The following is a 25,669-nucleotide window of genomic DNA, read 5'->3' as shown; positions in this document are numbered from 1 at the left end:
CTCCTCCACCACCCCTCCTGGGCTACCTTGGTAGTCATCCCCCTATTTGTGTGATGAATGAATAAAGAATGCATGAATGTGAAGCAACAATGACTTTATTGCCTCTGCAAGTGGTGATTGAAGGGAGGAGGGGCGGGTGGTTAGCTTACAGGGAAGTAGAGTGAACCAAGGGGCGGGGGGTTTCATCAAGGAGAAACAAAGAGAACTTTCACACCGTAGCCTGGCCAGTCATGAAACTGGTTTTCAAAGCTTCTCTGATGCGTACCGCGCCCTTCTGTGCTCTTCTAACCGCCCTGGTGTCTGACTGCGCGTAACCAGCAGACAGGCGATTTGCCTCAACCTCCCACCCCGCCATAAACGTCTCCCCCTTACTCTCACAGATATTGTGGAGCACACAGCAAGCAGTAATAACAGTGGGAATATTGGTTTCGCTGAGGTCTAAGCGAGTCAGTAAACTGCGCCAGCGCGCCTTTAAACATCCAAATGCACATTCTACCACCATTCTGCACTTGCTCAGCCTGTAGTTGAACAGCTCCTGACTACTGTCCAGGCTGCCTGTGTACGGCTTCATGAGCCATGGCATTAAGGGGTAGGCTGGGTCCCCAAGGATACATATAGGCATTTCAACATCCCCAACAGTTATTTTCTGGTCTGGGAATAAAGTCCCTTCCTGCAGCTTTTGAAACAGACCAGAGTTCCTGAAGATGCGAGCATCATGCACCTTTCCCGGCCATCCCACGTTGATGTTGGTGAAACGTCCCTTGTGATCCACCAGAGCTTGCAGCACTATCGAAAAGTACCCCTTGCGGTTTATGTACTCGGCGGCTTGGTGCTCCGGTGCCAAGATAGGGATATGGGTTCCGTCTATAGCCCCACCACAGTTAGGGAATCCCATTGCAGAAAGCCATCCACTATGACCTGCACATTTCCCAGTTTCACTACCCTTGATATCAGCAGATCTTTGATTGCGTGGGCTACTTGCATCACAGCAGCCCCCACAGTAGATTTGCCCACTCCAAATTGATTCCCAACTGACCGGTAGCTGTCTGGCGTTGCAAGCTTCCACAGGGCTATTGCCACTCGCTTCTCAACTGTGAGGGCTGCTCTCATCTTGGTATTCATGCGCTTCAGGGCAGGGGAAAGCAAGTCACAAAGTTCCATGAAAGTGCCCTTACGCATGCGAAAGTTTCGCAGCCACTGGGAATCGTCCCAGACCTGCAACACTATGCGGTCCCACCAGTCTGTGCTTGTTTTCCGAGCTCAGAATCGGCGTTCCACAGCATGAACCTGCCCCATTAGCACCATGATGCATGCATTGGCAGGGCCCATGCTTTCAGAGAAATCCGTGTCCATGTCCTGATCACTCACGTGACCGCGCTGACGTCGCCTCCTCGCCCGGTATTGCTTTGCCAGGTTCTGGTGCTGCATACTGCTGGATAATGCGTGTGGTGTTTAATGTGCTCCTAATTGCCAAAGTGAGCTGAGCGGCCTCCATGCTTGCCTTGGTATGGCGTCCGCACAGAAAAAAGGCGCGGAACGATTGTCTGCCGTTGCTCTGACGGAGGGAGGGGCGACTGATGACACGGCTTACAGGGTTGGCTTCAGGGAGCTAAAATCAACAAAGGGGGTGCTTGTACATCAAGGAGTATTTCAGGCAGGACTGCACAGAGGGTTCCAATAAGAAATGGTGCACCTAAGTTATCGTTCTTATTGGAACAAGGAGGTTAGCCTGGCCTCTGATTGATACATGGCTAGATTTACCTCGCTGCACCTTCTCTGTGAGTGACTGCAGTGTGATCTAGAGGAATGAGTCCCCTAGACAGGGGAGGAGGCAAATGAGTACAAAACAAATCTGGTCTATTTCTTGTTCTGACCCACTCCATCTATCTTTTACATCTTTGGCTGGCAGCAGATGGTGCAGAAGGACTGCATGCCATCCACATCTCATGGCTGCTCGGCAGAAGATGGTACAGTACGACTGCTAGCCATCTTCATCTCTTGCCTGCCTGGCAGAAGATGGTACAATACGACTGCTAGCAATCCTCATCTCTTGCCTGCCTGGCAGAAGATGGTACAGTACGACTGCTAGCAGTCCGTATCGCCTGCCCGCTCACCATAAGACGGTTCAATAGGGCTGACTGCAGGACTAAAGAGAATGACCTGGTCAAGTCACTCCAAATTTAGTCCCTGCGCCCATGTCTGCCCAGGCGCTCCCAGCCGACGTGGCCAGGAGCACCTCGGACACGACGAGGACGACTACCAGTCGTATTGCACCGTCTGCTGCCAGAAGGCAATGGGTTGCTGCTACTGTGTAGCAAAGCCGTACCACGTCTGCCAGCACCCAGGAGACATAGGGTGACGGTTACCTGAGCGGGCTCCATGCTTGCCGTGGTATGGCGTCTGCAGAGGTAACTCAGGAAAAAAGGCGCGAAATGATTGTCTGCCCTTGCTTTCACGGAGGGAGGGAGGGAACGGGGGCCTGACGATACGTACCCAGAACCACCCGTGACAATGTTTTAGCCCCATCAGGCATTGGGATCTCAACCCAGAATTCCAATGGGCAGCGGAGACTGCGGGAACTGTGGGATAGCTACCCACAGTGCAACGCTCCGGAAGTCGACTCTAGCCTCCGTACTGTGGAAGCGCTCCGCCGAGTTAATGCACTTAATGCACTTAGAGCATTTTCTGTGGGGACACACACACTCGAATATATAAAACCGATTTCTAAAAAAACGACTTCTATAAATTCGACCTTATTCCGTAGTGTAGACATACCCAAAGGCTATGTCTACACTACGCACCTTACAGCGGTGAGGTGCACTATGTGGTTGCTCTTTGTCGCCGGGAGAGAGCTCTCCCACCTCCAACGAGGGGTGGTAGCTTCATCACCCGACGTAGCCTAAATGTTCTTCAGGTTTAAACCCAAGTACAGCAAGTTGTAGTAACTTAGTCTGAAGGTGACAAAGCTATGGCTTTCTGTAGCAAGATCCATGTGAGGAACGAAGAGGTTGCAACCTCAGGCTAAATGCAGAGAAATAAACATATTTTGGCAACTGCTGGTACTTGGGCATCCTGAAGAAGTTAGGGATCCAACTTACCCTCCATGTTGTGAACCTGAATAACAAAATATGGGTAAATTATCTCAACTAAGGATGCTGATTATACCTTCTGCCATTTCTTCCTGCTGTTTTCCCCAACATTTCCTAATAATTTTTTCTTGTTTGTGTTTGGATCCAACTTTTATGTGAAATACAACTCTTGGTAACACACTAACAAACTGACATTTGTTTTCATCTTTTCCTCTTCCAGGAGATGGTTACAGAACTGTGCTCAGGGCCTTGCATAGCACTAGAGATCAGGCAGCTTGATCCTCAAAAAGTATTCAGAGACTTCTGTGGACCTTCTGATCCTGTAAGTTACTTGTTTAAAGAGAAATATTTGAAAGGCGATATTCTATATGTCAAACTTAAACATTACAGCATTGCTCTGTTACTGTATGTGTTTATCACTTCCTTTGAAACATTTAGCCATTGGACACTGCTTGATTGAAGCTGGATACTAGACTAGGTGGATCAGTGGTCTGAACCTGTAGGTAATCCACCTATCCTAGGTAAACAAAGTAATAAAATTACCAAAAAAATACTTGTGTGAAAATACAGTGTCAAGATAAAAGTTACCTTGGTAATTGTTTTCATCAATTTTCACTGGACTGCAAAGCACTACAACAGTTAACCAAAAACAAATGGGCTGATTCTCTTTTCAGGCCAGAGTAAATCAGTGTTACTCCACTGAAGTCTGTGGCAATCCCCTGGTGTCCAACTGGTGAGAAGAAACTCTCAGGGTATGTCTACACTGCAAAGTAAGCTCATGCTTGAGCCCTCCTTGTGTCTACACTGCAATTGCGCTAATCCAGGGCTTGGACCCAGGATCCCAGGTCCCTGGAGGGCCCAAGCTCGAGTTAAGCCGGGACCCAAGTCTGAGCCCTTTTGCTTTGCATTGTAGATGCGGCCCTGCTTGATTCAGGTCCCTGGTGTCAGCCAGAAGAATCCCAAAGTTCTATGGAACAACTTCCTTAGTCCTCTCTGTTCCAACAATCTGCAATCCACTCTACTGAAAACGGAAGCCCTTTGCAAATGGCAGCAGCTTAGGTCAGCATTAACCCATTCTCTTCTGATCACTGATCTGCAAGCACACTATCAGAGAGCCTCCTGGGTTGCAATGGAGAGTGAACTGATCGAGCCTTTTGCAAAGGATGTTGCTTCCTGGTAATGTGCAGGGCAGGCAGTAAAGTTTTCCCACAGTGCACCATGGTCCTAGGGCTAGAGAGACCATATTTTGGGGGAAAGGGAGGATGCTGGAATGTGGTTATTTTGAGTTGGGTCTGTGCACTGCAGTGTGGATGTCAGAGCCCAAGGTTGTAGCACAAGTTAGAAAAGTCTTAACATAGGGTTAAAATACAATGTAGATGCTCAAGCCCAGAGTTCCCTAATACAAATCAGCTGACTCGAGTCCCCTAACTCTGGGCTCATAGGCGATGAGTATCGGGGGGCCATGCTGGGTCAAATGCCCCCGCCCGATTTCTGCTTGGCCTGGAGGGCAGAGGGGTGGAGGGAGAGGAGCTCTGTCCTTCTCCCACTGCTCCTGTCCTTCAGCACACTCAGCCCTCGACCCTGGCAGTCAGGCCTGTGCGGGGAGTGGAAGGGGCAGGACCAGCCACTTCTCACACCGTCCGCTCTGGGTCGCTGCTCTGTGCAGCGCAGCAGCTGCCTGAGAGAGCCTGGCTGGGGAGGTGGCAGCAGTGAACCACCCTGCCCGCCTAGGCCTGGCTGCCAGGAACAGGGGCCGAGTGAGCTGGAAACATGCCGGGGGGAGAGGGGACTCCAGCTTACTCGGCCCCTGTCCCCGGCAGCCAGGCCAGGGGTGTGGGGGTGGCTCACCGCTGCCACCTCCTCAGGCAGCCACTGCGCTGCACAGAGTCAGCAACCCAGAGCAGCCAGCTTCAGCACGTGAGAAGTGGCTCCATCCCATTCCCTGCCCGGTCCCAACTGCCAGGGAGAGCAGCCAAATGTGCCAGGGTGGAGGCGCAGCAGGAAAAGGAGAGAGCCTCTCCCACCCACAAGTAACTGTGTGGGTCAGGAAAAGCGTGGTGGCCCTGGGCTAGGCGCAGGGCGAGTCGCTGGGCAGAGGAGACATGCGGGACAATCACATGTCCTCCCCCTTTAGATTGTTCCCCTCAGTATCAGGAGGTAGGAGTCGACTATGCCTGGGCTTCCATTACATTGTAGACATACCCCCAGTCCCCATGTTCATTGTAGGAAACAAAAAGCTTGCATTCTGTAGCCCTGCTTGTAATATGATTATTTTATAGGCTTTATTATGTATTTATTTGAGTGCCATCAATGTACATGATGTTGTACAGAACAGAGAGGTAGAGACAGTCCCTATCCCAAAGATCTTGCCATTTTTGACTAACCAGACAATAAGGTGCAGACAAAAATACACCAGATTGCATCCAGAAGACAAAATGACAATCCCTTGGCAATGCAATCAGGGCTTTGTATTTTAATATTATGGTAGGATGTTTTAGTTGTAATTAGGCAGTTTCCAATGCCCAGTATTTTATAGATTTACACTTGAATAAGAGAACAACTTCTTTTGAGTTTATTGCTCTGTAGATTCTCATTTAACATTAGAGAAGGCAAATATTGGGGGAATTATTCAAATATTTTTGCTAATTTCTAACTACTTTTCCATTTGGCCATGTTAAATGTTCTATTTCATGTACTCTGTTACTCTAGTGTGAGCAGAGCATAACCCCAGTTATTTGACCTATATTTAAATGAAGGTCAGTCACCTCTCTCAATAGCAGTTCACATAGTACACTGCTCCTTTGGTTATCCCAAATGCCATTAATGGAAGGTTTCTAAACACTTGAACTCTTTGAAAGATTGGGGTTGTCATTTTATTTCGTTTTTGTTTTTCATGTTTATGCTGGTTTTGTTTAATCCTTGGCATGATGCTGCTGATACTGGAAGGTGTCCACAAACTAGCAGTCTTAAAGTTATTAAAGATAAATCCAACATGCTCATAACACTTGTAGTTCTGTATGATGATAATGGTTATAATTTAATCTCCTGTTTCAGGGCTTCCAGCAGAGGTTAGGAAGGAATTTTTTGCCCCAGTGTACAATTATAATCTCTGCGTTTTGAATTTTGTTGGGTCTTTTTTCATTCTCCTTCCTCTGAAGCATCAGAGATTTGCCATGGCTAGTGAGGGTGGGCTAGGCCAGTGGTATGAGGCAGTACAGAAAATCCTTTGTTTTAGATGCCTTGCTGGTGTTTCTTGCTCACATACTCAGGATCTAACTGATTGCCAGATTTGGGATCAGAAAGGAATTTTTCCAGGTTAGATTGTCAGGGACCTTGGCTGTATTTCATCTTCCTCTGCAATGTGGTTTGTGAATTGCCTGCTAGGATCATCTCGGTATAGGGTATATCTCATCTACTCAATTCCTGGCCATCACAGGGCCTTGGTTGTGCCTCAGTCTTTCCTATTCTCTGCCTGTGGTACACCTCAGTATATTCTCCTGAGGAGTAAAATGTTTTGGTTTAACTGAAGTCATTAGGCTCAATTTAGGTGGAATTTAATGGCATGTGATATACAGGAGGTCAGACTAGATGATCTAATGATCTCTTCTGGCCTGAAGCTCTATGAAGCTATTTATCTAAGGTCTTCACATAGCTTCCATTACCATAGTATCTGAGTGAGTCACAATCTTTAATGTATTCATCCTCACAACACTCCTGTGAGGTAGGGAGGGGTTGTTATCCCCATTTTACAGATGAGGAAGTAAGGCATAAAGAGACTAGTTGATTTCCCCAGAGACACACCAGAAACTTGTAGCTGAGCAGGGAATTGAACCCTAGTGTCCGGAGTCCCAAGCTAGTGCTCTAACCACTGGGTCATTTTGGATATTTGTTTGTGTGGTTCCTTTTTACCTGGTAGCAACACTATATGTGTAGAGTGAAAATAAGCATGATTTTACATGCATTAGAAACAGATGTCTTAGGTTTTGGACATTGGCTTCATATTGCTTGCTTTAATGGTATGTTAGAAATACACAACATATCTATCTCCACTGTTTATTGTAAGAATCACCTTAAATCAATTCCTTATCCACATACAGGATAAATGCACAGGGGTAGAGCTGCTTTCAGGAGTGTCTTTGCTTGCAATTTATCTGTTTAGTTAGATAATGTTTGCAGCTTGTCCTTGACAAAATGTCGTTAAAGTATCACATTTTTTATCATCCCTAATCTACATAGTCAGGGAAGCTATCAACTAAACATTGTGGTTGCAATGTCTGCCTCAGGTAGTGGTAGCAGAAACCAGAAAAGCAATTTCCTGTCTAACAAGGTTATGTACACAGTCTTAGAGCTTCATGAGCTGATATTTTAGTGCTTAAAGAGAGGGAAAATATTTAGTGTCCCATAGATAGTACATTGTCATTCAGAGACCTGAATTCGCGTGTGTGTGTGTGTGTGTGTGTGTGTGTAAAATAAAAAAAATCTGTTTTTGTCCTATACAGTTCAATTATCTTGAACAATTAGTTTCAAGCTTCATTACTTTAGATTTAGTTTTCTGCTCTGTGTGGGGTTTCAGTTTTGATGTGAAAATAACATTTTTTTTTATTTTAACATTTGTTGACTGGGAAAGATTTAAGTGTTTTTCTTATTCTCTCATATAAATGCACCTTTTCACATTTAGTTATTATGTTTCTGATCAATAAGGTGTTTTTTGTTTAAGCTTACTGTGGTGACTTTCAATCAGCATTGCTGTCCAGGAGATAAAATCCTGGAGCAATTCTAAAATCCTAGGGCAGTGCCAATGTCCTTTGACAGAGTCGGGATAGGAGGACCTAAATTGACTCTGATTTATGAAGTCTAGTGACCTTCACATGTGTGAAGAAGTTTGGTATATAAATACCAAAGTTTAAAGGCATTTGAGAACAGCCAATCAAGCATTTTATGGAGCATGTTCTTAACTACTAATGTTAACAATGCGCTGTGGCATGTTGTGCACTCATGTTCATATCTGATGCACTGCTTCCTGATACAAAAATACAACCTGCTATAGACCAAGACAACGGCAAAGTCTGGAATTACAGCACAAAACACAAAGTTCCAGCTTGTGCCACCCTTGCTCATGTTGAATAGTCCCTTACTCCACTAGTTGTCTCGTTTGAAGTCAATGGGATGGCTCTTGAAGTAAGGCGCTACTCAAAGCGAGTAAAGACACTGGACTCTGACCTATATGGATGTCACCTTAGTTTATCGGTGGCAAATTGTCTCTCTGATATGTAACTAATGTAATAATTACTACAAATGTGGCAATTCACATTTTTAAAGTGGGTCTTAAAGACCCTAATGATAACATCTGCCTGAGCCTGGCGTAAGCATCCAGAATGGTGTCCAGTCACGCACATTCTCTGCCTGTGGCATATAATAGTCTAGTCTTCTGTGGGCTGTAATATTTAGGTCTCATTTTGGTTGCTGGGTTTAGAGTACAGGTGCTGGGTGGAGTCAGTGGCTGGTGAGATCAGTCTACTGGCCTTGAAATTCTATGATGTCAGTAAAGTTGGACAAAAACACATGAGGCCTGGGTTTTACATAATCAAAATGAGATTGTTGTTTGGACCTCACTCTCATTTTATCTGAGCCCCCAAACTCTGGGGGTCAGGAGGAGTGAGGACAAGTGATTAACTTTCCATGGTCCCCAAAATGGAAACAGTAGGAACAGCTCTAAGTGCACAAAACCAGTAATTAGTGCACAGTGCTAAATGTGTGCCATGTGCTGTGACTGGATTATTTTTGGTGGCACTTCAAGTGAGTAAAGTTCTGCAAAGGAAAGACTCTCTCATTGTAAAAGGAATATCTTGTTGCCATCGGGGAAGATTTCAGACAGAAAACTTGCTGTTTTGTTGTTGTATACTAGCGTAGTCTGTATGCTGGGACAGCATTGCCAAAGATTTTAGTGGATTTTGTGATATAGGTATTTGTTTACAAGGAACTGGGCTAAGACCAACCCACAGTTAAAAATACTGTAACTGACCTAACTGTAGGGATCACTGGGAGTGTAGTGGTACAACAGTCCCTTGTAAATATTTGGTAGTGTGGAGGGAAATGCAGTTACAGGGCATGAAGTACAGTCTGCACTCCAGGCACTAGGTTCTACAGATTTTTGCCCTCTGCTGGGTTTTTATTAAAGACTCACACATATCCGGTAAATAACCAGTGCGTCGTTGCTAGAGCTGGCAAAGGGAAAAAGGTGCAGATACCCTTGTTACAATGTCTTAGACAAATGACAATTAAAAATTATCACACTAGTTTGTAAATCCACCTGTAGGAGGCAATCAAGTAGAGGGGCACAAGGATATCCTCTCCCCTTTCAGACCTAGTATTTAGGGTGCTCCTGCTAGCCCATTCATCTGTTAGAGGGCAATTAATTATTGACCTGTGGAACCCACTGGCCAGGGTTTAGTTCCCTCATCTGTGGTCTCGTTAGGGGCCTTTCCTTGTTCTCCTGTCAGCCAGCTACAGTGGTTGCCTCTCATTGTCTGCTTGGACTGCTCTACGTTGGGTTTTCCTTCACAGCTAATTGCCAGGATATTGCCTGCAACCAGCTGTGGTCACAGTCCAACCCTCTGTCTGTCTCCTTGAGCCTGATCTTCTGTCACGTCTTGGTCATGCTAGGTAACAGGTTGCCCTCTGTGGATACTGAAAGGTGTTTCTACAACTCCTAGAATGACAGCCCAATCTTTTCGCTTCTGTTTGTTCTAGGGAGCTAGTGAGTTACGCAATCAGAGGCCAGCAGGTTCATTACAATGCCAATTTTAATATTTTTTCTTCATGCTATTAAAATTATAACCCAGATTTTCAAAGATAGATGCATAAATTTGGGAACCAAGTCTATATTTGGGCATCTAAATAAAAATCTTGATTTTTTTTTTTCCCCAGAGGTGCTCAGAACCCATTGAATTTGTTGGAAGTTTGGACTTTGAGCGCGTATGAAAAATAAAGCACTTTTATGTAGGTGCCTGAATATGAATTATGGATGGGATTTTCAGAAGTGTATGGGTGACTTGAAAGCACAAGTCCCTAAATCACATAGGCACTTTAAAAACTCTGCCTCTTAACTTTAGACACCCAAATTTGAAAATTATTTTTTATAATCCTGGCTGTAATTATACCATTTCATTTATCTGTTACTGTGGTTCTGATGCACAAAGAATTGTAATTTGGAGGCAGATTAGGGTAGACCCTAACTTTGTCCTCTTGCCACTGGTACCAATAGAATACATTGATTATGCAGCCATGTCACTTGCCTGAATCTTGTTTCCATTCGATTATAGTATATAGTGTCTCTGAAATGCTGTACTAGCTGAGTTAACCCATCATGTCTCAGACTGTAATAAATAACCAATCTGCAAAAAGAAAACAGAATTTAACAGTTGACTTGCAGAACATTTTCTCTTTGCAAGTGACTGTCAAACACTATTATAACTTTGTAGATTACATTGAACTGGTCAGCCACTGTAAAGATTTTTTCCCCCCCAGGTCTATTTGCACCCCTCATTTCCTCTTCCCAGATTACTCTATCTCACAGCCACCATACACAGTAACTTCAAAGGCCCCACAAAATTCCCCAAGTCAGCTGGGAGCATTGGAGGCAGCATGCAGGATTCTTCTGTAAAATCCCTTTGTTTGGCTTCTGCAGACCTAGAAAGCTATACCCTAAAAAAGAAGGTAAGTTAACCACCAAGGCCTTTTCTCAGAAGTGTGTTGATATTAATAACATTATAGAATCATAGAAGTGTAGGGCTTCAGGGGATCTCAAGAGGTCATTTAGTCCAGTCTCCTGTGCTGAGGTAGGACCAAGTATACCTAGACCATCCTTGGCAGGTATTTGTCCAACCTGTTCTTAAAAACCTCCTATGATGGGGATTCCACCACCTCTCTTAAAGCCTTTCCAGTGCTTACCTACCCTTATAGTTAGGAAAAACTTTCCAACTCTCCCTTGTTGTAGATTAAGCCCATTACTACTTGTCCTGCCTTCAGTGGACATGGAGAAGAATTAATCACAGTCCTTTCTATATCAGTCCTTAACATATTTGAAGTCTATCCAGTCCCTCCTCAGTCGTCTTTTCCTTAGATTAAAAGTGCCCAGTTTTTTTAATCTTTCCACATAGGCTAGAAAACTTTTTATCATTTTTGTTGTTCTTTTCTGGACTTTTTTCAATTTGTCCACATCTTTCCTATAGCATGTGGGAACTAGACACAGTAGTCCAGCTCAGGCCTCACCAGTGCTGAGTAGAGAGGGATAATTACCTCCCATATCTGACATGTGAAACTCTCTTATTAATACATCCAAGAATATTACCCTTTTTTGCAATCACACCATATTGTTGGCTCATAATTACTTTGTGATCCGCTGTAGCCTACAGATCATTTTCAGCAATACTACCAGCTAGCCAGTTATTCCCCATTTTGTGTTTGTGCATTTTACTTTTCCTTCCTAAGTGAAGCACTCGGCACTTATCTTTATTGAATTTCATCTTGTTGATTTCAGACCGATTCTCCAATTTGTCAGGGTCATTTTAAATTCGAAACTAGATCACAATGCCATACGTTTGCTGAAATTTGGCCTGGCTGCCATTCTGTCATGCCAGGAGGCATGCCAACCTCCACCCCCATTTAAAAAGTAGAGGAGAAACTATCCTTTGGTCCGTTCTCCCCCCCCCCCCCAGCACCTATAACGGTAAGCTCTCATTTATATATCATTTTGAGCAAAAGCTTTGTGATTGTGGTGCATGTAACTGTGTAACTTGTGATTTTGTTTCCCATGTACTGCACCTTTAAATATTTGTCATGCAAGACAGCTGCCACTCTAGGATACTGAGTTGATGCAGCATGTTGCACCAAAGATACATACCAGGCTTTCATGGAGGCTTTTGTTTTGGTCTTTTTTTCTGTTTTTCTTAATCTAAAATAATCCATTTGTGCTGAAACTACTATATATGGCTGTCCTATGTGTATGGAAAAGCATCGTGAATAGAGACAGTACATCACAGAGGAGTTAAGTGACAGCAAGTCCATGACAGAGCTGGGAGTAGAACCCCAGATTACCTGACTCATTTCCTTGCTTTGATAGCATGAAAATTCCCCCAGATTGAGAATAAATAACCTCAGTACATGGGGATGTAACAGGAAGCAGCTAAAGAGACATTGCCAACCACAGGAATTTAACAGATACATAGTTCTTAATTTCTGCTGGTCATGAAGTCACAGGGACTGGTCTATGCCCCGGTCTATACCCAATCTCCTGGGAATGACCCCTTTAGTGTTCCAGGCCCCACAGACCTACACAGTTCCACAGAGGCAGGCCCCTGGCCTCCAAGACTCCAGTGCCAGCAGTCCCTGTTTCTCACCATGGCTCCCTGCAGTGAATCCAGCTGAATCAGACTCCTGCGGGAGGCTAGTACTGCATCCATTCAGGGCACAATGTTCTCAGTGAGTATTTGCAATGACACAGGCAGTCTTTTCAAAACAAGGTAACTATTTATTAGTCACCTGGGTACAGAATCTGAAAGTCCATAGGTTAGCACAGGGAGGCAGAAATTAAGCCATAATCCATCCTGGCCAACCCAATGCCATGATGAGCCAGACATGTTTTGATGGACTCCAACTCCAGCTCTCTCCCCCTGCCCCCTTTTGTCTCCTCTGGTCTGGGCTCCTGAGTCCCTCCAAAAATACCCCTCTTCTTCCATTCACCTGACACCTTGTTCTCCAGCTCAGTTCACAAATCCCGCTTGCTGGGGTTTCCCGCTGCTAGGTGTTGATTGTTCAGTGGTTGGGGCATCTCTTTGTCTTGCTGGACCTTCTGTTTTCAGCCAGTTTTTTAATGACTCTACTCACCCCCCCCCCCCGACAGCCAGGTAACACAGATGACACCTCTGGTCTCCTGCCCTGTTCCAAGAGCAGTGCTAACCTTTTTGCACCCACGGGGTAGCAATGCAATGTACAGAGGGAAATTGTGGCATGCCTAGGATTCATAAAAATGTAACAGAAAATTCTCACTGTGTCACCCTGCTCTTGACCCTTTGAAACTCTCTTCAAAAGCAACAGTTTCCCCTTACTAGTTTTGGTTTGTCTGTGTCAGGCAAACACTGGTAGTTCCACCCCAAGGAGCACAAACCTCCATAGCTTTTTTGCTGGTCATAAACATAAAGGAAAGATGAAGACTAGGAAGAGTCCAATATGGCTCCATCAGGAGCTCTTTAATTACCTGAACATCATAAAAGAATCCTACAAAAAGTGAAAACATGGACAAATTTGGCCTGTTTGGGTTTCTTGCCCTTCTCCCACTCCCCTCCTTTTGCAGTCTTTCTGGTGCCCTTGCTTACCATAGATATTTATTAATTGTACTATGGTATTGTCAAGATGACTCAGTGAAGATCAGGATTCCATTAAACTGAGTACTGTACATACGTGTAGTAAGAAATGGTTCCTGCCCCCAAAGAGTTTACAGTCTAAATAGACAATACAGACAAATGGTGGGACAAAGGAAATATTATTCCCATTTTACAGATGGGAAACCGAGTTACCAAGAGATTAAATGACTTGTCCAAGGTTGCACAGGAGGTCTGTGGTAGGGCTTGGATATGAACCGACATCTCTCAAATCTCTGTCCAGTGTGTCTTAACCCCAAGACCATCTTTCCTCTCTAATATTTATAGATTTCCATGCTTTTGTCTCCTCTAGTCTGGACTACTGTATATGTTTTGCTTAGAACTGCCCTTGAAAACCACCTGGAAGCTTCAGCTTGTGCAGGATATTGCTGCCTGTTTCCTAAGTGTGCTGGGTCACCATGAGCATATAACACTTGTGCTTTGCACTGGCTCATGTGGTTTCTCAGTGCAATTCAAGGTGTCAGTTGTGTTCTCTAAAGCCCTAAATGGTCAGAGGGACAGCTTCCTGAGAGTCTGCATCTCCTCTTATGTCCCATCATGAATGGTTAAGAATGGCTGGGGAATTCTTACTTTTGGCCCCTGTGCGTAAACTCTAGAGGACAGCCAGCATACTTAGCTGAATGCCCACAACTGTGAAACTTGCTACTTCTGTCCTTTTTCAGCACCTGAGTTTGGAAGGCTTCAGGGCACACTACAAGGAGCAGTCATGTAACCAATCCTTTTGTGCCTAGAGGAGTCAGTGCTGAGGATTTGATTTGGTGGTGGGTGGCCCATGGTTTTCTGGCTGCTTTGTTGTTCAACTGAATCATCATAGAAGAGAATCAGAGTGACTATAATCACAGTACAGCAATGCCTTTCTAAAAGGACATTTGTGAAATGATTAGGCCTCATTGTCTACAAGAGAAAAACATGCAGAGGAAGATCTATACCAGAAAAAAAGAAATTTCAATATATTTGAGCACTTTCCAAAATCAGGAAGTGTAGTTACTTCTTAAAAGGTCTCATTTTCAACAATAGAATGTCAGTTACATGGTTCCGTTTTCCAAAGCAAGAAATGTTGTGTTTTTTAAAGTCTGATATAAAAATTTAGGCTTTATCATATCATGTAAAGATATGTATTAGGAAGATATTCATAAATTGAGTAAAGTTTAAAAAGAAATTCAACATTCGTATTTCAGAAAAGTAGGAAGAAGCCCATGACTATTCAGCAAGGCATGGTTAAAGGATTAGAAAGCATGCCTTATAGCCAGTGGCGGATTAGCCACGGGGCCAGCAGGACCCGTGCCCAGGGGCTCTTGCCAATTGGGGGGCCCCGTAAAAATGGGTGCCCCCACACCCTGACCAGCTCTGCCCACCCAGCTCTCTTGCCAGGAAGTGGGGTTGAGGCTTGGGGGCTTACCGAGCTTGCCCTGCTCTGCCCACTCACCCGGCACTCCAGCTGGGGATTGGGGTCGGGGCACAGGTGGCTTGCCAGGTTTGCCCCGCTCTGGCCGCCTGCCCAGCACTCCAGCCAGGGAGCGGGGTCAGCATGCGGGGGCTTCCCTTGCCGGGGCAGGAGTACTGGGTGCATAGAGCAGGACAAGCGCCCACGCCCTAACCCTGCTCCCCGGCAAGAGTGCCAGGTGGGCAGAGCGGGATAAGCCCCTGCGCCCCAACCCCGCTTGGCGTGCCAAGCCCCCGTGCCCTGACCCTATTTCCTGGCAGAAGTGTGCGGGGGAACTGCAGGCAGAAGGGGTGGGGAGGGGCCCCCACTTGCTCTGGCCCAGGGCCCCACAAAACCCCAATACACCCCTGCTTATAACAATAGACTCAAAGAGCTCAATCTATTTAATTTAACAAAGAGAAGGTTAAGGGGTGACTTGATTATATTTTATAAGTATTAGGGATGTAAATATCCATTAAAAAAGTTAACCGTTTAAATAATTAACATTATGTCATTTAAATGGTTAATCGCTTAAAGGGAGAGGGGCTGGGGCTGCTTGGGCCGACTGGGGCTGCTCCGGCCAGCCGGCCTACGTGGGCTGGGAGCTAACGGTTCGGGTCAGTTAACTGGTAAGATTAATGCTTACCGGTGAACCGTTTAGTATTTTACATCCCTAATAAGTATCTACATAGGGAACAGAAATTTAATAATGGGCTCTTCAGTCTATAAGAGTAACATGATCTAATGGCTAGAAGTTGAAGCTAGACAAATTCAGAATGGAAATTAGGCATAAATGTTTAATATTGGGAGTAATTAACCATTCTCCATAACTGACAAATTTTTAAATCAAGATAGAGTGCTTTTCTAAGAGATAGGGTCTGAGAATTATTTTGGGGAAGTTCTATGACCTGTGTTGTACTGGAGGTCAGACTAGATGATCATGATGGTTCTTTGTGGCCTTAGAATCTATGAATCTGTGAACAAAATCAATGAAATGTAACAGCAGCAAAGAGGTAGCTACTCTACAGAGTTAGAAGGATGGGTTAAAATGTTAATAAACATGCTGATTTAGACAGAATACAAAGCATGGATCTACAGCCTCGATGTCAGCTAGAAAGGAAAAAGAAACTATACTGCTAACCTGTCACCCAAATTTTTAATTAAAAAAAAGTACACATTTGCTCATGAGAAATTATAGTACTTTGATAAGGTACTTGATATTTTCTCAGTAAAGCTGTTCTGTTTAAGTACTCAAGGATCAGTCTTGGGATCAATCTTACTCAATATTTTTATTAATGACCTTGGCACAAAACATAGCAATGTGCTAATGAAATTTGCTAATGGTACAAAGGTGGGAGGCATCGTCAATAGAGGAGGATCAGAATATTTTACTGGAAGATCTGGGTGACCTTGAAGACTAGAGCGACAGAAATCAGATGAAATTTAACATTACGAATTGTAAAGTCATGTACTTAGTCTGATAATAAGAATTTCTGCTACAAGCTGTGGCATTATCAGTTGGAAGTGACAGAGGAGGAAAGAGACCTGGATATATGGATTGATCACAGGATGACTATGAGCCAGCAATGAGATGTGGCTGTAAAAAAGGCAAATGTGATCCTAGAATGTATTAGGCAAGGCATTACCAGTAGAGAGATTAATGCCCTTGTACAAGGCACAGGTAAGACCTTATTTGGAATATTGTTTACCATTGGTTCTCAACCAGGGGTACATGTACCCCTGAGGGTAAGCAGAGGTCTTCTAGGGATACATCAACTCATCTTGTTATTTGCTTAGTTTTACAATAGGCTACATAAAAAGCACTAGTGAAGTCAGTACAAACTAAAATGTCATACGGACAATGACTTGTTTATACTGCTCTATATACTATACACTGCAATGTAAGTACAATATTTATATTCCAATCAATTTATTTTATGACTATATATTAAAAATACGAAAGTAAGCAATTTTTCAATAATAGTGTGCTGTGACACTTTTCTATTTTTATGTCTGATTTTGTAAGCAAGTAGTTTCTAGGTGAGGTCAAACTTGGGGTACACAAGACAAATCGGTCTCCTGAAAGTAGTCTGGAAAGGTTGAGAACCACTGCTGTATGCAATGCCCATGTTCAAGAAAGATGAATTGAAACTGGAACAAGTACAGAGAAGCACTATTAGGATGATCAAGGAAATGAAGGGCCAATCTTATTAGAGTAGATTGGAAGATACCAAGTATCATTTGATATTTTCTCAGTAGAGCTGTTCTGTTTAAATACCATCAGAGCAATCCAGAAAATCTTTTCAGAGAGTTTGGGGAGGGGAAAGGAGCTAGGGTGAGAGCAAAAGGAAGTTTTCAATAAATCTATTAGTCTTTAAGGTGCCACCGGAAAAAAATAAGTTGTTTTTGTAGATTGGAAGAGCTTGGCTTGTTTAGTCTTGTGGGGGAAAAGAAGACTGAGCGGGATATGATTGGTCTCTGTAAATACATTAGGATGGTAAATACCAGGGAGGGTGAAGAGTATTTAAGCTAACGGACAATATTTTCGTAAGAACAAATGAATTCAAACTGGCTATGAACAAATTCAGGCTGGAAGTTAGAAGGTTTCTAGCCATCAAAAGGGTGAGGTTCTGGAACAGCTGTGTTGTTTCCCCTCACAACAGCCAAGTTGTGGTGGGAAACAACTTAATTAGTTTTAAGAGAGAGCTGGACAAATATATGAGTGCACTCATGTTACAGGATTGCTTGTGATGCTAGAGGGCAAGGCTCAACAGCCCTGGAGCTCGCTTCTAGTTTATATCTTATTTTCCTAAACCTTGTGCTTCAGAGTTTCAGTGAGCCAGTGGCAGGACTCAGGAAGGGGACACCCCCCACCATGTATTCAAGGAGGCTTTTTTTCTTTCCTTTCAAGCATCAGGCGTGGCCACAACTAGAGATGGGGCAGTGTGGGCTGGTGCTCTGAGGTGGCACCACTTATTCGCTCTCTCCCGTGCTTCGCTGGCTGGTTCTTGCTCACATGCTCAGGGTCTAACTTATTGCCACATGTGAGGTTTGGAAGGAATTCTCCCCCAGGTCAGATGGGCAGAGACCTTGGGGTTTTTTCGCCTTCCTCTGCAGCGTGGGGGTGCAGGTCACTTGCCAGGATTATCCAGGTATATCTCAATCATTTCCCTGTCATTGCAGGGGCCTCTGGCACTGAGGCACCTTTGTCCCTTCTATTCTCTGCCTATGGCACATAGTCTAGTCTCCTGAGGGCTCATTTACTTTGGTCTCATTTTGGTCGTTGGGTTTAGTGTGTGGGTGTTGGTCGCCTGGGATATACAGGAGGTCAGGCTAGATGATATAATGGTCCCTTCTGCCCTTAAAGTCCATTACTCTTAACAACTGAAAGGGAGGATAGTCCTTATGGTTTAAAACACAGGATTGGGAGTCAAGAGATTTGATTTCTGTTTTCTCTGACCTCCGTGTAACCTTGGGGAAATTGCCTAGTCTGTGCCTCACATTTCCACATCTGTTGAATGGGAACAATGACATGACCCACCTGCCAGGGTTGGGAGCATCTCTGTGGCAGATACTATGAAAGTGCAAAGAATTATTAGATATATTTGAGGGCTAAATACTTATGTACTTTTATACTGTCTTATAAATTAATTGCTTGTGTGACATTTTTATGTGATGTGAAAGATGACCATATAAAAATTAGAATATATAATCATATAATGTACAATGACTCCTTCAAGCAGCTAAGCTTGTTGTCTTCCTTTGCCTAATGATCACTGCTTACGCATCTACAGAGAGACACATTAACATGTATGAAAGGCAAGTAGAACTCTTTGACGAAGAAGAAATTTATATAATCAGTTACCCCTTGAAACAGCACAAGTTAAATTTAAAAAAAAAAAAAATTTCATTCAGCCACAGACTATTGTCGGCGAGAGTAGCAAACAGATCAATAACAGGCAGCAGTTACTATGTCATGCTGTCTATGGAGGCCTGTAATGGAAAGGACATGATTGAATTGCTTAAATGTTATTTTGAGTCAAATATCTGACTCTGTCCTTTCAATTTTAATTGTGCATATGAGCTATTGCAGATCTAATGAAAAATCTGGTACAGACTGTCCCAAGGCCTATTAGCTAGGTGGTTTAATGATTTCCTTATAAGGGTAAGCTTCCAGAGTCAGATTCTTCTCTGTGTGATTGCCTCTTTGTGATGATCTGATAGTACAATAGACCCATAAAGCCTACAGATTTAGCCAGTTCAGGATTCCCTTCTACCTTTAACACCTCCCTATGCTACTCTCTGCCTGGCCCCTAGTGTAGGGGGCTCATTAGGGGAAGTACCTACAAGGAGCAGGATATGACCAGCGCTCCATTGTGCATTCTGAGTTTGCTCTAAACTACACAGTCACCAGTGTGGTGCAGAACTGCCTCCTTTGTGCCTTCTGCCAAAACTGTGTCCAGTGTGTATTGAGTACTGCTGAGAATCTAGACCCCAATCTCTAAGGCCTGGTCTACAGTACACGATTATGTCGAATTTAGCCGCGTTAGGTCAAATTAAAACTAAATCCATCCACACAGCCAGCCCGGTTTTGTCGACTTAAAGGGCTCTTAAAACCGGTTTCTGTACTCCACCTTGGCAAGGGGAGTAGTGCTAAAATTGACATCGCTGTTCTGGATTTGAAGTACTGTGGACGCAATTCGATGGTATTGGCCTCTGGGAGCTATCCCAGAATGCATCATTGTGACAACACTTTCAACTCAGATGCACTAGCCAGGTAGTCAGGAAAAGCCCCAGGAACTTCTGAATTTCATTTCCTGTTTGGCCAGTGTGGCGAGCTCATCAGCATGGACGGAACGGGAGGTACTGGATCTGATTGCTGTATGGGGAGAAGAATCCGTGCAGGCAGAACTCCGTTCCAAAAGACGAAATGCCAATATATATGTCAAAATCTCCAAGGGCATGGACAGAACCCTGGGCTGGGCTGGGCTGAGCGGGGCCGGCGGCCAGGACCCCGGCTGTCAGGGGCCGGTGGCCGGAACCCCAGACCAACAATGGGCTGAGCCGCTGAGCCCGCTGCTGGTCCGGGGTTCCAGCCGCTGGCCCCGCTCAGCCCACTGCCAGCCTGGGTGAACGGAACAAAAATCAGCACGTGTGCTGCAGGTTGCCGACCCTTGCGTTAAATAAGCGTGATGTGAGGAGGTAGGAGCGCAATGAGAGGAGGCAGGATGCAATGCTGAGGCTAATGGAGGAGCAAACTGACATGGTCAGGCGTCTGGTGGAGCAGCAGGAAAGACAGCAGGAGCACAGACTGCCGCTGCAGCCCCTGTATAACCGCCTGCCCTCCTCCCCAAGTTCCATATCCTCCTCACCCAGACGCCCAAGAACACGGCGGGGGAAGGTTACGGGCACCGAGCCACTCCACCCCAGAGGATTGCCCAAGCAACAGAAGGCTGGTATTCAATAAGTTTTGAACTGTAGTGTGGCCTTGTCCTTCCCTCCTCCCCTCATCCAACACCCCACCTGGTGCTTCCCTCCTCACCCACCCCTCCCGGGCTACCTTGCGAGTTTTCCCCCCCATCCCCTATTTGTGTGATGAATTAGTAAACAATGCATGATTTTGAAACAATAATGACTTTATTGCCTCTGAAAGCGGTGATCGAAGGGGGGAGGGTGGTTCGCTTACAGGGAAGTAGGGTCAACCAAGGGGGTGGGTTTTCATCAAGGAGAAACAAACAGAACTGTCACACTGTAGCCTGGCCAGTCATGAAACTGGTTTTCAAAACTTCTCTGATGCTCAGCACGCCCTGCTGTGCTCTTCTAATCGCCATGGTGTCTGGCTGTGTGTAATCAGCCGCCAGGCGATTTGCCTCAACCTCCCACCCCGCCTTAAACGTCTTCCCCCTTACTCTCACGGAGACTGTGGAGCGCACAGCAAGCAACAATGACAATTGGAATACTGGTTTCGCTGACTTTTCCTTTCACTTTTTAACCATGGTCTTTGTATGATTCTTACAGAGAGTAAGAGATGGAGGGAAGGGAGGTAAAGAAAGTGGGGGAAGGGGACAGAGCAGGAAAAAGGAGTGGGAAAACACCTGAAGCTTCTTGTATAGCACTAGGGGCTCAGAGTGAAAGTTCCCCAGGGGTGAAGGGCTCTCAACCTGCCCCTGCTGAATCCTTGGTCTAGGACTTGCTATAACAATGTCCAGTTCTTTGAGACCTAGTCAGGAAAGACAACTCTTTCTGCAGCCCCTGAGATTGGAGATTGGGATTCCTGCCCCCTACTGCAGGCTTTAGATCCTGTTCTGCTCTCCTCTGATCACCGCTACACCATCCACAGCGGCTTCTCACATTGAACAGCTGCTGGGTCCATGCTTTGAGAGAAGTCTGTGTCCATGTCCTCATCACTATCGTGATCGCGCTATCGTCGCCTCCTCACCTGCTTTTGCAGGTTCTGCACATACTGCAGGATAATGCGCGAGGTGTTTACAATGCTCACAACTGCAGCGGAGATCTGAGCAGGCTCCATGCTTGCTATGCTATGGTGTCTGTGTGGGCAATCCAGGAAAAAGAGCGCAAAATGATTGTCTGCCGTTGCTTTCACGGAGGGAGGGAGGGGTGACTGATGACATGTACCCAGAACCACCTGCAACAATGTTTTTGTCCCATCAGGCATTGGGAGCTCAACCCAGAATTCCAGTGGGCAGTGGAGACTGCGGGAACTGTGGGATAGCTACCCACAGTGCACTGCTATGAAAGTCGACGCTAGCCACGGTACTGTGGATGCACTCTGCCGACTTCATGCGCTTAGGGGACACACACAATCGATTGTATAAAATCGCTTCCTAAAAATCGACTTCTGTGAAATCGACCTAATTTCGTAGTGTAGACATTCCCTCAGTCTAATAGGCATGTATTCAATGTTCATAATGTTAATTCTGTGACACATTCAGAAGCATGTAGAATATATCTTCATAAAACCCAGCCAACCAAACAAAAAAAGATAAGTAAGTTGGTTTTTACCTTATGGCTATGCAGCTCATATGGCAGACCTCCACCATCTGTGGGATGACCTGCTCAGTTATCTTTTTTCATACTGACTTTCCAAAATCATCCAGGACAGGCAACAGAATTTACTATACTAGAACAAGGGGCTTTTAATTAAAAGGTCTCTGTGTCAACCACTGCCACTTGAAAATATTTTCTTGTGCAGATTAGAACAATTAGGGATTTAGTGATGGGATATGGATCCTTTCAATTTCAACTGCTGGTTTAAATGTGCTGTGCCATAGTTTGGTAGCGTCCAAGAGATTTTACCATGCGATAGCTGTTCAGGGAAATGAGTTGGTGGTCTCAGTCATCTTCCTAATAGGCAGGTGTCCACATGTGCAAAATCACCACTTTTATTGGGGATTTGTTGGCAGTCCCAGCAGAGAGGCCAGAGACTGGTCATGGACAGTGAACTCTACTCTAAATCCTAGAGGTGGATCTTCCAAGTCATGGCTAAGGCACGTTGACAAGGCCACAGTGTAGGGACAGCTGGCAGTGCCTATTTCTGTGCTGTGCTTGTCTCATAGATAGAGACTTATATTCTCCAGAACATTCAGGCCAGAATCTTTCAGGAGCACTAAATCCTCTGTATAAATCAATCCTGCGTGGGATAGTCATTGAACTAGGTTCGTTAGTCATAAAACTGCCGCAATTAGGTACAAAACAGGTATTGCATTGTGCTAAGTGTTAAACCCAACTGAGAAGAGCTGATATTAAGCATATTGTCTGTAGTGAGGGATGAGAGCTCAGAAAACTCTGCTTCCTTGTCTCCCGTAAGAGTCTCTGGTGACTTATGGGGGAGAGACTGAAATTGGGGTCCATCCCCCTTTCTGCTGCAAGAATTTTTTTTGTCCTTCCCCCAGTTGCTGAAACACCTAACTAGTCTATTTATTTTTCCTATACCGTCCATCACCACGATGAGCATTGTAGCATCCCCATAATAAGGGCCCTGATCCATCCAGCTTCCAAACATTCCTAATGTTGAGTACATTTAAGTAGGTTATAGAAGTCTGCCTGAGGTCTCACAAGCCCCCTCAACAACCTGGCATCACCTCGGGAAGCTGACTGTGCCAACAGATAGAGAACCTCGTGATCCCTACCTGTCTGTCTCAGCTGCTGGCCTTTCTCACTCATCTCCACATCACTGGATGCCATGACAGCAGGACTAGCCACTCAAGTACATACCCAGGGTCCCGGGCAGGCTTGTACCGGTTGTTCTGGTGCCCATGCTGCCATGGCTTCACTGTTATTATAATCCAAGCTAGCTAGGTCTAAACTAGCATGTGTATGTCTACATGTGCTGCAGTCTCACCTCTGATTGCAATGTAGACATACCCAAAGAGGCTGGCTGAATATCCTAGATACTCCCTTTACACTCAAAATGATAATGGTACAAAAGCAGCACATTCTTTACCTGCGTGGAATGAAATACACAATGTTTTAAGCTCTCTGTAGCTAATATAGATCTTTCTAAAATTGTATCATTTGTATAGAATTGTACGGTTTGAGTGCTCGGCCTCAAAAAGGTTAACTATTTTTGGTAGCCTGTCTTGATCTTTAACTCTGCAGCTCCAGAGCTTACTATGCATAAATGGGTTTGTCTAGACTGGGAAGATTAGGTCATGTTTCACAATTTGCTAGCTAAGATGATGTTAAACAATATTATGCACTTTGTGTAGACAAGGCAAATTGTATTTTAAAAATGTGGTGAATGGTTGTGGTCGACCCTTTGCTTCCCCCGCTAGATGACAACAACCAACTAATGAATTTAACGCCACTTGCTTTGTCTAATCTTGGTGCAAAGTCTTTTAAAAATCATGTTAGCTAAACGCGTTTTGAAACACAACGTCTTTTTACTAGTGTAAACATGGTCTTGGTAGGATTAGAGAAGCAGCTGGTTTTTTTGGCCACATCTACAATAGGGAAAAAGTTGTGTTTTTAACACATTAGCTAAATGCATGTAAACATCCTAGAGTAGACCAGGCAAGTTGTAGTTTAAAACTTGTTAGTGCTAGCTCCGGGGTCTCAAACTCGTGGGCCATCTGTGGCCCGCGAACCTCCCCAATGTGGCCTGCAGGGCTCCAGGCCGGGTCTCTCCTTTGGCCCCACCTGCCGCCCCCAGGTGATTTACAATGGCCCAGGGCCCCAGCAGCTCAGGAGCTGAGCGGCGTCTGCCTGCTTGCTCCATGTGTCTGCCTGCCCCAGGGTGGAGTGGAGCTGTGCCTCCGCACGCTGCCCCTGCCCCGAGTACCCCTGTGGCCAATGGGAAGCTGCGGGCGCGGTGCCTGGGGCCCCCCAGCCCACCCCACCTTGGAGCCCCAAGTAAGTGCCACACCCTCCGACCCCCTCCCAGAGCCTGCACCCCAGTCCCCTACCCCAGACCACCTCCCCCAGCCAAACTCCCTCCCAGAGCCTTAGGCAGGTTGGGGGGTGAAGTTTGGGGGGGGCGGAGTTTTGGGGGGTGGGTTCTGGGCGGCATGAGTGACATTATTGGCCGGCTGGGAGGACTTGAGGACTGGCACTGGGCCTGAGGTAAATTGAGTGTGCACTAGCTCCTTCTCGGGTTGACCCCTGCCAGCTAATATGTTAAAATACTGCTTTCCCTCTCTATGCTAGGGTTTTAACAAGCTTTAAAACCACACCTTTTTTCCCAGTGAAGACATGGCTTTCGAGGGTAAGGCACAGGACTAGGAGTCAGGAGACCTGTGTTCTATTCTGTTCCTGACTCTACCCACAGACTCACTGTTTGATTTGGACAAATATATCAATCTCTCTATCATAGATTCCCCATCTGTAAAATAAGTCTTCCCTGTCTATCAGTGGTGTTTTTTGAGGCTAAATTCATTAGTATCTATACAGCATTATGAGAGATCCATTTATAGAATGCGCTTTAGAAGTGCACTCAGTGTCTGGGTTAATTTCTGTCTAAGATGTTTGTTTCTTGGCTTGGCTTGGCTTGTGTTGAATTTTGGAGACATATGGGGAAGCTATGTTCTATGAGCCCAAACCCTGAGAGAGCATTTCACCAAAACAAAGTCTCTTGTGATACCAGTCCTACCACAGAGAAAGGGAGCACTGTTTTTCAGAGGATAAGGGAAGTGCTGAGGTCACAGTGTCTAGAAGGGGGAAAGATATTGCAACAGCAGTGAACTACTGTCTCCCTTCTCTTCAGTTCCTCAGCTAAGGATAGATGGCTGGTCACAATGACCTTGCATTTACATAGCAACTTTCATCTAAATAGATTCCAAAGCTCCTCACAATCTTCTGATTCTGTAATTTGTTTGCAAACAGAAATGGCTTTATTCATCACTGAAATGCTCCCAGCTCTGAGTTGGAACACAGCAGTTGTGCAGTGTTGCTGTGTTGTTTAGGTGAGGAAGTGAAGAGGAATATCTAGCTGAAACTGCAAGGAGAGTGTAAGAGAGCAGAATGTAATTAACCAAGCTAGAACTCTGTTAGGACACTAGGGCTAGCTGCCTTATCTTTCCAGAAGTGCCACAGGAGATCTGTCTGTGGATAAGAGTCAATTATGATTGCCCCAAAAAGTTTCATACAGGAAGCTCAGTGATTTATCTCGATCAGTCACTTACTAATAATTTTGTTCTTACAGGGCTCAGTCCTGGAATGTATTGAGCATTTTCTTTCCAACACCTTTGAAATCAATAGGA

At 45.1% G+C, this 25,669-nt stretch overlaps 1 protein-coding gene across 2 annotated transcripts in view; it reads left to right on the top strand.

Annotated features, from left to right (window-relative positions):
* NME7 (NME/NM23 family member 7) overlaps window positions 1-25,669 on the top strand; it is a 169,757-nt gene that overhangs the window by 107,916 nt on the left and 36,172 nt on the right. For both annotated transcript variants that reach the window (XM_073308141.2, XM_073308130.2), the window contains one exon: window positions 3,310-3,411. In XM_073308141.2, coding sequence (XP_073164242.1) covers window positions 3,310-3,411 — 102 coding nt within the window. The remainder of the gene's footprint in view (window positions 1-3,309; window positions 3,412-25,669) is intronic.

The sequence above is a fragment of the Lepidochelys kempii genome, chromosome 1 (genome assembly GCF_965140285.1).
Source record: "Lepidochelys kempii isolate rLepKem1 chromosome 1, rLepKem1.hap1, whole genome shotgun sequence".
NCBI lineage: Eukaryota > Metazoa > Chordata > Testudines > Cheloniidae > Lepidochelys > Lepidochelys kempii.
The sequence above is the reverse complement of the archived record's forward strand: the minus strand, read 5'-3'. Positions and strand labels throughout refer to the sequence as shown.